The 10285-nt window shown below is 49.9% G+C and overlaps 1 protein-coding gene across 2 annotated transcripts; it reads right to left on the minus strand.

The window, feature by feature from the left end:
* Positions 1 to 817: 817 nt before the first annotated feature.
* On the minus strand, positions 818 to 8675 carry YJU2B (YJU2 splicing factor homolog B). Of its 2 annotated transcripts, none has more exons than XM_077261843.1 (9): positions 8416 to 8675; positions 4147 to 4200; positions 3551 to 3633; positions 3213 to 3268; positions 2711 to 2771; positions 2360 to 2502; positions 2097 to 2269; positions 1711 to 1849; positions 818 to 1358 (listed from the first exon to the last, which is right to left on the minus strand). In XM_077261843.1, the coding sequence occupies exons 1-9, from the start codon at positions 8416 to 8418 to the stop codon at positions 976 to 978; spliced, it is 1095 nt and encodes a 364-aa protein (XP_077117958.1). In that variant the 5' UTR covers positions 8419 to 8675; the 3' UTR covers positions 818 to 975. The 2 variants fall into 2 exon arrangements, with proteins under 2 accessions (XP_077117958.1, XP_077117956.1); XM_077261841.1 differs by lacking the exon at positions 8416 to 8675 and adding an exon at positions 4730 to 4955.
* Between the last annotated feature and the right edge of the window lie 1610 nt (positions 8676 to 10285).

The following is a 10285-nucleotide window of genomic DNA, read 5'->3' on the forward strand; positions in this document are numbered from 1 at the left end:
CCCCGGTACAAGACCATGACAGGGGCGTCCTACAGATAAATTTGCACCTCCGGTCTCCACGGTCATTGAGTGGAACAGAATTACAGTAATCCGGGCCTAATATGACCTGCAGGTACACGGCCCCCGTATGCACTGGAGCTTGTGGCCCCTGAGGTGTGAGGTGGTCTTATACACAGCCCCCTGTACTGAGGACACTGCGGGATGACGTGCTTTCCCTCGCTCTGTACACAACACATGGCTGCTCAGATGGGACCCCAGGGTCCCCCCGAGATCTCTCCGGCAGCCAGAAGCCCACCCTGAACGTTCCCAGCTTTCTCCACATACTTCTATCCGTGCAGACGTCATAGCGGCACCGGGAGAGAAGGTAGAAAAACAGAAATTATTCTTATCAGTGTTTATTGAACGAGATTTTTTTTTTGTTGTTCAAAGTATCTCCATGTATATCAGACCGCACTTGGACATCATCTGATACTTTTTCTCCCACCTGTAGACTTGCATTGTCGATCCTGATCAGACACATCTTCCCTCGGGCCGAGAAAAAAAAAATTGGGACGCATGCACGGCCCCATAGAATATCATAGAACGAGAACTGTGAGAAAACCACGGAGAACCAGTCGTGTGCACAAGGCCCAACAGGACTATAATATAAAAACCTCGGCTGCTGGGAAAGGTTCGGTCAGCGGCCATGCTGACAGGGTCACATAACTTACTCTGGGGTGGAAACTGGAAAATTGTCTTTCATGATTCACATCGAAGAACGCTACAGTCAGAAATGGCTGATAACAGTGAACAATAGACTAATTACTGGTCAGCAATAATAACAATATGGGCTGCAGGTTAGGGCCGGGTTTGTGGTGTCCATATACAACAAGGAGACACGTACTGGATGACTGTACATTATATTTACACACTATATACACAGCATATGGCAGATTTATTACATGTAACCCCCTCCCCTCCTTGTCGCGCTCCCGGCTACACCTCCAACTCTGATCCAGAGTCCGAATAGTCAGCGACCAGACATGAAGTGGTGGTGCGGGCTCTGGGGGCACCGTTCTCAGCATTATTATTAACAGTCTGCGCTACTTTGTCCCCCTGGCACCCGTTGCTGTGGATGGCTGGTGCCTCCTCCGTTGTCTGTCTCTCGTCATCGGTCTGACTTCCATCTTTTGACGTTCGCCGTACTACCCCGAGCGTTATGGCGGACGCCCCGCTGCTCAGTGGGGATTTGGCTTTGGGTCGGATCATTAACTTTTTGATTGAGTTCTCCGTTGTCTGGCGCTTCCTGTCGCCTGCGGGGGAGAACCAGGAGCGACTGCTGATCTCTGAGCGCTTCTTCTGCTGCTTCTGGTCGTACGCTGTCATACAAGAAATGATAAATGGTGACAGTAGCGATGGCCTGGAAACATCCAGGAGACAAGCAATATGGTCGTCAAATGTCACCTGCAATGGGGTCACATTCTCACTGATCCAGACAGGCCCAGTCATACTAGAAGCAGTGGATGTGTCAGTGCAGGGCTGGGGAGATTACCTCTCAGGGCTCTGGGAAAGTCAGAGCCACAGCATTGTCCTAGCAGACAAAAGGCACAACCCTCTGTTCTGCCAGTCTCCCTCCAGGGGGCGCCACAGACAGCCCCTTGGAGCAGTAAGCAGACCCTCTATAGGTGTAGGCCCCTCGCATTAACCCCTGCTCTCCTTTCCCTTTCTTACACTCCAGGCTGTGATACTTGAGCAGAGCCGCCATCTTCTTATCCTCCTCAGCCTCCGGGAGAAGCTTCAGGTCCAGAGACGTCTTCTTCAGCAGCGCCTGATCCCGCTCCTCCTCCTCCTGGATCTGCTTCTTCTCCTCCTGGTATGAGATGACAAAAGGCCAAATTACACAGAGCCCCGCTGCCTGCCATGATATGCCATGCTGGGCGACCGGCCCGCTGACTGTGCGAGTATGCGGTAAAGACATGAGCAGAGCCAGGGTACCAGACATTATGGGTCAGCACCTTGTCCTGATGACTGCCCCAGGAATAAGGAGCGGACCTTACCCACCTGTGCCGGCCCCGATCCCACCCATGCAGTCCTGTATGTACACAACTGTAACTCACCCTAAACTTGCTGCGCAGGAGGCTGTTGAGGGCGAAGTCGTCCCTCCATGCGCTCTGAGCCTCCTGCAGCTCCGACAGTGATGGTGCCGCCCTCTGAAGCTTCTCTTTATCCTTGACTCCATGCTCGAGGCGATACATAGAATCCGTCTCCAGCTTCTGCTTCGCCTCATGTTCTGCAGATGACTATGTGTGAACACACCCCAACACCCGCCAGAGCCCCCCACTCATCATCACCCAGCAGATGTTAGAGCAAGGATACTGACCGGTTGTGAGGACTTGCTCATTCTCCGCCATGTCCCAGCGCTCCTCCTTTCTCTGCGCTCCGCTCACTATCACGTAGTCACATGATGCAGGGTCCGTCTGCATCTCAATGTAATTCACACATAAGTGACACTTCATCCTGAACCTAGGAGGGCGGGTAAAGGTAGTCACCGATTATTATCCAGCATCCCCATAACAGAACAGCCTGTATTCTGTGAACTGGCAGCTCCGCCTGCCTTTACCCAACAGCAGCGCTCACAATGCAATTCCATAACACATGAATTATTTCTACACTAGAGGGTCCGTTCAGCTCAGTGGGGGGCGCACGGTCCTGGTATAATGAAGCTTATTACCTGTATATAGGAGTTGTGTAATAATTGCCGACCTTCTTCTTCTCCGCGTTATAACGGACACCTGAAATAGACAGAAATAAACCATCAGGAATGAATTTACAAACCGAGGAAGATTATTAAAATAAAAATAAATTATGGGGTTCTTATGTCTGTGCCCAGATTTAAAACAAATAATGACGTTATGGGGTACAATCCCCTATTGTTATCAGGTAATAAGACGATCATGGGGCTTCATGTTTCTGCACACAGGGGAAACAGATGTGAATATGCCCCATGGAGAAGGTGCAGTTCCACCAATATTACAGGCTGTTGTGACCTTTATATGGAGCAATGAGGAATAATACAATCACTGGATACTCTGTACACTTTCGCTCAGTCCCCCAAGAATGGCTGTGTATCCCTTCCCTGGGCCGTAGTGAGGTCCCGCTGTGCTGGGACAGTCAGGATGGGGAGCAGGAGGCTTTATACTGGAGGACATTACAAGACGGATGGAGGCTCGTACCCATTCCTATATGATTCTTGCAGCCGTCGCACCAGATGTTATATGGCATCTCAAATCTGTGGAGAGAAGTTTGTGAATGGAGACGACTGACAAAGCACAACATGTACAGCGTCCGCACCACCACAAGTGATGGCAGGAGAAGCCAGACATTGCTGATCAATAGGAACCATGCTGAACCCAAGAATACAAGGAGTCATCTGTGTATTTTCTCCTCGCCGCACTGCTATGTGTAGTACCTGCCCGGCCCTGCAGGGGTCGCTGCAGCCTCTTCATTCAAGTAGGGTCACAGCAGGTAACGGCCATTATTTACTGTGGTGGGAGGCTGGCATTGGTCTCACCTGATGATGAGGATGCCCTGGGACAGCTTCCTAGCCCGCTCCCGCAGAGGGTGGCTGTTCCTGTAGCGGTTGAGGGAGCCATGCTGAGGAAGAGAAGAACAGGTGTCACCTCAGATAATACAATTAGGAAGCTGCTAATGGTGGATATTGTCGGAAGGTTCTAGTAAGCACAAGCACTTTTGCAATTTAATACTCATTCACGATATTAAACCTTTTGTTTACAGATCGTTGCCAAGGAGACCGACCACTGTTGCTGCCTAGCTTGTAAGCGCTGCACTGAAGCTGGCCGGGATCAGGAGGTAACAGCTCACTCCAGCGATCCTGCGCATCTTCAATGCAGCGCTTACAAGCTCAACAGAAAAGGGCTTGTACGTACTGCGCATGTTCTGCCGTCTCACAGCGGTGGTCGGTCTCCAAGGCAACAAGCTGTCAAAATGTGGGAACATCTCAAGAACCGCTCAAAATTGTAATAAACAGCTAACTGCAAGATTGCTTGTATTTAGTGGATCCATTCATGAAGATGGGGTATTAACCCTTTAAGCAATGGGTTTAGGACGATGCCCGGCGACACCCTGGCACACAGCAGTCGCACTCACCTTGGCCGGGTCGAAGTCGGGAGGATAATACTTGTTGGTTCCTTTTCTCTCACCCTACAGAAAAACAAAAAACATTTCTGTGATTATTATTACGCGCCATGAAGGTACACCAAATCCCCACCACCTGCTCCCAGTCTCTCAGTGTACACCTGAGGCTTGTCTGAAGAACTACAAGTCCCAGCTACATGCAATGCCCCATGGCCTGAACCCCTGTGCTTTCTTTGTGGCTCTAAAAATCCCAGCAATCAGCGCCCGATCCTCAGTTACAAACCTCAGATCCTGGTATAAGAGCTGATATACAGGAGCCCACACTTTACTGAGGAACTACAAGCCCCAGCAAGCTATCTTGTGTGCCTGCAGCAGAACAACTCCTCCAATCAGCTGTAGGACTACAATTCTCAGCAACTGCTAACAGCCTACGTCACTTGTAGCACTATAAGTCTCAGTAATTACTAACTTTTTAATAACTGCGGTACTACAAGACCCAGGAAGCCTTCCTGCTCTATGCACTGCTGGACGACAGAGGTGGTGCAGCCATTCCTCACAGCTGGGACTTGTGGTTCCATCATAAGCTGTAACTCACCATGGTCGCGCAGTGTGAGCCCGGACCTTCCTGAGCTGAGAGCTTTTATCCGCTCCTTCCTGCCAGTCTATGTTGTGGTTATAAATAATGCGACAAATAAGCGCCAGAGGAAATACTGTGATAATCTGTGGCCTCACTCAGGAGCCGGATATGTGACTGTCCATAGCCGCGGTCTACGACAAAATGGCGGCCGCTACGGAACGCAAAACACTAGAGCGGGGGACGCATCCTGTACCACGTGGTGCCAGGTTTTACTTCCGGGAAAGTCATGTGACCCAACGGTGGCTCTTAAGGGTCATGGTTCATTCTACCTATCGTTATGGTCCAATACGTTTCTTACACAGAGGAGGAGTAACAGTACGCGGGAGCGGACACGCTGCTGCTCACTGACTTCTACAAGAGTTTTCATACAGGAAAGATATATATCTATATATACATACAAGAGTTTTCAGGCAGTTTGAACCTGATCTCGAGAGGTAGTTCTACTTCTGACCGCTAGAGGGCGCTGCCATAACATTTTCTCTGTAAATGAAGGGGGAGGGGTGCAAGGATGGAGGAGGTCAGGTGACTATATTCTCACCCCGATAGGAGTAGTAGTACTTCTATATCCCGTGATCTCCGTACATATGAGGGTATGTGTCCACGTTCAGGAAACGCTGCGTCCAGATGTTGCAGCATAGTGGAGGGGATTTAATGAAATCCCGTCTCCACTGTGCATTAAAAAACGCATGCGTTTTTTCCGCCAAAACGCACATGCGTTGCGTCTTTTCAGAACGCAGCATGCTGCTACAATGAGCAAAACACTGCCAGTGACCTCAGGTGCATTTTTGGTCAGGATTTTACCTGCATAAAATCCTGACCAAAGCCTGAAGCAATCCTGACCGTGGACACATACCCTTAGAGGAATAGGCTTTTCTGCACAATCTGCTCAGGGTTATGGACAATCCCTTTAATTAGCGTCAGATCGAGGCTCCATAGCTGTAAAAGCGACCCCCGGGTCATCGCCAAAATACAGAGGAATCCGGAGAGTCAGAATCTCCGTCATGTGACCCAGTAGAGTAACAACACCATGGGCTGATGGCTGCAGCCTCTCACTAGGACTCTCGGGACCACTGCACTCGGTGACCGCTGGCCTCCATATTCTTCTGCTACGCTCCAGTCTGGGCAGGTTTCCACTCTTGGCCCTTGCTCCCTTCTCTTGTACAAGGTGATGTCTCCTGCTGGCATTTCGCTGCCATGGATAAGTGATTTTCTCCACAGGACCGCGGGCGCTCAGTCGTCCATTCTCGGCGTTTTCTTGCGGAATTCTCTTCTCTCGATGATGAATACATATTCCTCCTATTGTGATGGACCTGCATGACACGTCTGCACGATCCCTCCTACTCCAGGACATCCTCAGCATCAGGTTTTTACTCCCCTCAGTTCTTCCCTGGGATAAGGGGCGCCTGGTGGGTTTGTGTGTGGACGATGCCGGGTCAGGGCAGATTCTCCCTCTGCCCCTCCAAGGACTCGGCCAGCCTTCTCTCTCTTCCAAGCCGTTCTCATCGTCTGGGGTTCTGCTCCTGTTCTGGTCTCAGATCAATTCTGAGGATACGACCCAACCTCATCACTGGCCTCGAACAATGACAACTGTCAAACCCACCCTGCTCCCATGGAGATTCCATAGAGAAAACCGTTAGCGGTGGTCTCTCGTCACTGAGCAGTGTGATATCATCTCCCCGCTTTCGTGAACCATCAATCCCTTTTAGCACTTTTTCTTGTTGCTTCAGATTTGTGCTCATTCCTACTCCCGCAACCTTGCAACAGCTCCAGGGTCTTTACAAGGATCTTTCCCCCCTTCTGTCATTTCTCCCACTCGCCATCTCCATTACAAGGATCTTCTTGGAATGACCTTCAGCGCGTGGGGTGAGAGTTTTTATCCCCCCAGACTCCACACAACAATGTTCCTATAGTCTGCTCCCCTTGTCCTAGTCCACACCAGCTTACTGGGTAACCTGGAAAACACCCCTGACGTTATCACCCAAGGCCTTTTAAGGCCTGGAGGAGCAGCCATGTGCAGAGTATGGCGATAGCATTGCTCTCAGTAGTCGTATCCATGTCAGGAGTTTGCTTCACAATACAGCCAGGTGCACAATTATCTCCTGCTTTAATCCCACTTCCAGGGTTTGTTTCTAAGCCCATCTTAGGGTATGTCTCCACGTTACGGATGGGCGGCGGTATCGCCGCTCGGCGCTAAGCCCCACCCCCTTAATGGGACGCGATCATGCCGGATGTGTTAACTCTTCACATCCGGGATGATCGCTCTCTCCCATAGGGCCCTGTGATATGCCTTGCGGGGACGCTGCGTCCCCGCAAGGTGTACGGGCATGCTGCGATCTGAAAAGACGCGCAGCATGTCCGTAGTCGCAGGGCCGCCGCGTGCGGGTTTCCACGCATAGTGGAGATGGGATTTCATCAAATCCCCTCCACTATGCTGGAACATCTGGACGCTGCTTGTTTGACGCTGCAGCGCTGCGCAGCGTCAAACAAGCAGCGTTTCCTGAACGTGGAAACATACCCTTACATAGATCTAGTCCAAACCCATTTCTGCAAAGTTTCCAGATTGCCAACTTTTTTGAAATAGTTCTCAGCCCTGTTCACACCTTTGTCTCTGCAATCAAGGTTAATGCATCACTGCATGCTAGTTTCCAGTTTGATAATACTCCCCTGCTGTCCTGTGGTTAACCATTTCCTTGCTACAGGTTTGCTTGAATACATTTGCTATAATAGTAACTCTGCAATCAAATTACCAGATTGTCTACTGCTCTGTGTCCAACCAACCACGTCTGCAAACAAGAACAAGCTGCCATTACATCACTTGTATCCTGCTATTAACCATTTGCCTACTGCTAGTTCTGGATTGTCTATACAGCTGTTGTTACAGTGTGCACCCTCGCACCTGGCTCTGCTACATCCAGTGCTCCCTTCTCCGTCTGCCATTTTGCATATCACGGTTTGTATCCTCGCTGATCCACATGCTATCTGTCAAGACCTGCTCGGCCCCTCCAGGTCCGTGCTGCTACGGCACCTCCCAAGATTATATTAACAATCTCACCTGAAGAATGTTTTCCTGATACTTGCCGAGACCATTTTTCTACCTGTCCACATCTGGTTCCCTCCTACCTTAAGGTTATCCAGCTCACATCCAGACCACTTAGGCTACTTTCACACGTGCGTCGGGCCGAGGTTACCGATGCTAGCGTTCTCTGCGCCGCACAACGGGGGCAGCGGATGCATTTTTCCAGCGCATCCGCTGCCCCATTGTGAGGTGCGGGGAAGTGCGGGGAGGTGGGGGCGGAGTTCCGGCCGCGCATGCGCAGTCGGAAAAAGCGGACCGTCGGCAGCAAAAAACGTTACATGTAGCGTTTTTTGCAGCCGACGGTCTGCCATAACACGGCGCAACCGTCGCATGACGGTTGCGACGTGTGTCAATGCGTCGCAAATGCGTCGCTAATGTTAGTCAATGGGAAAAAAACGCATCTTGCAAGCACTTTTGCAGGATGCGTTTTTTTGCCAAAATGACGCATTGCGACGTATTGAAAAAAACGCTAGTGTGAAAGTAGCCTTAATCAATGGTGGTAATTTACTCATCGGGGAATGGGGGCAGGATGGGTGGCTCATTAGCATCAATTATTCTGGGGACCCACCATTTGCTCATCGGTGGAGGACTCCCATGTCAATCACAAGGCCTCCACGTATTGGCCAGGCCCCTGGACGCTTGCACCAGTCTCCCATTGGGGAGGAAACTCTCTTCTCTTCCTTCTGTTTTTCAGCTGCCAATGCAGAAAGCTTTCCAGTGATCCTTTCGCTCCCAAGTGTGGCGAAGCCTGGTGTTCTGACCTGTGTTTTCTGCTCTGTGGACTCTTCCTCTTGGCCCAACCTCCTTCCTCTTGGCCCGACCTCCTTCTCTGGCTCTGATATTCTCCCCCCCCTCTTACCTCAGCTGCGTCCCTTACCAGCTGTAGAGGTCGAGGTTCTGAACTCTCCATTTTCAAGAGTCGTCAGTTTGATCAGGGCTATTAGGATTTTCCTATTGGTTACGTACTTTATCTTTTATGATCCCAGGCAGGGTTTGGGGGGCAGCCTTTGATCCATTGTTTTTTTCCCGTCATTGTGGAAGTTTACAGCTGCTCCCTCTTCTTCATTCATTCCACAGGGGCGGTCAGGGCCTAATGGGCATTCAGACATCCGTCTTTCAGTCCCCAGGTTGGAAAGGCCGCCCCTGAGGTCCGGTTTGCACTTTTATCAACTGCTGCAAGATTCCCATCTCGCCCGCTGGCCATGCTGGCTTGTGCTATGAACCATCGCATGTTGGTACTCCATACTTTTATTATTGCCGCCCTCTGGACCCGCTCTAGGACGTCCTACCGTGCGGTGTCCCCCACTGCTACTTACCGTATAATGCCTTGTGGAATACATTGGGGGGCACAGATCCCACCCTATCCTTCGCTTTCTTTTCCGGGGTCAGTTCTCGTTACCTTTGGCTATTTTTCTCTTTCCCAGATTCAGGTCATGCTGCTTTTACAGGTCATAGTTTATTTTCTTGCTTTTGACGCTAAACTGAGCTGCCTGCTGTAGGAGATGGCAGTACGGTAGGTTTAGCCCTCCACATGGCGAGGCTTCTGATCAGATGGGAATGATCGGGACTAGAGGAACGGACGCAATTGAGGATCAGTAATTACGGGACTTTGTGTGCAGATTATGGACGTCGGCCATGGAGAAATCTCCTCTTATCGCTCTGAAAATAGTCATTTATTATAAAACGTCGATACAAATCTTCTGATACAATAAAATGTTTAAAACCAATATATTGGCCTAGATTGATGGCACTTCCATCGAGTACAACCTATAAACAAAGACGAAGCTTTTGTGCCAAGTATATAAAAAATACACAAATCTTTACTAAGACATATATATACAGTACAGACCAAAAGTTTGGACACACCTCATTTACAGATTTTTCTGTATTTTCATGACTATGAAAATTGTACATTCACACTGAAGGCATCAAAACTATGAATTAACACATGTGGAATTATATACTTAACAAAAAAGTGTGAAACAACTGAAAGTATGTCTTATATTCTAGGTTCTTCAAAGTAGCCACCTTTTGCTTTGATGACTGCTTTGCACACTCTTGGCATTCTCTTGATGAGCTTCAAGAGGTAGTCACCGGGAATGGTCTTCACTTCACAGGTGTGCCCTGTCAGGTTTAATAAGTGGGATTTCTTGCCTTAGGCCTCTTTCACACGTCAGTGTCTCCGGTACGTGTAGTGACAGTTTTCTCACGTACCGGAGACACTGACACCCGTAGACCCATTCAAATTAATGGGTCTATGCACGTCTCCGTGTTTTCACGGACCGTGTGTCCGTGTGCAAAACACGGAGACATGCTCGTTTTTCTCCCGCAACACGTACTGCAATACGTCCTGCACACGTGCACACGGAGAACAGTGTGCACTCTCCTCCGTGTGCACGTACCGCCCGCAGGAGAGACATCGCTACAGTAAGCGCTGT

Source organism: Ranitomeya variabilis, chromosome 5 (assembly GCF_051348905.1).
Source record: "Ranitomeya variabilis isolate aRanVar5 chromosome 5, aRanVar5.hap1, whole genome shotgun sequence".
In the NCBI taxonomy this organism is placed as follows: Eukaryota; Metazoa; Chordata; class Amphibia; order Anura; family Dendrobatidae; genus Ranitomeya; species Ranitomeya variabilis.

Bases quoted from the DNA above. Each gene is read 5' to 3' on its own strand.
- YJU2B (XM_077261843.1), bottom strand. The intron at 2,503-2,710 runs GTAATAAGCTTC...CCGCCCTCCTAG, and splicing joins TACACAACTCCTATATACAG to GTTCAGGATGAAGTGTCACT. The intron at 2,270-2,359 runs GTCAGTATCCTT...AGTCATCTGCAG, and splicing joins TGAGCAAGTCCTCACAACCG to AACATGAGGCGAAGCAGAAG.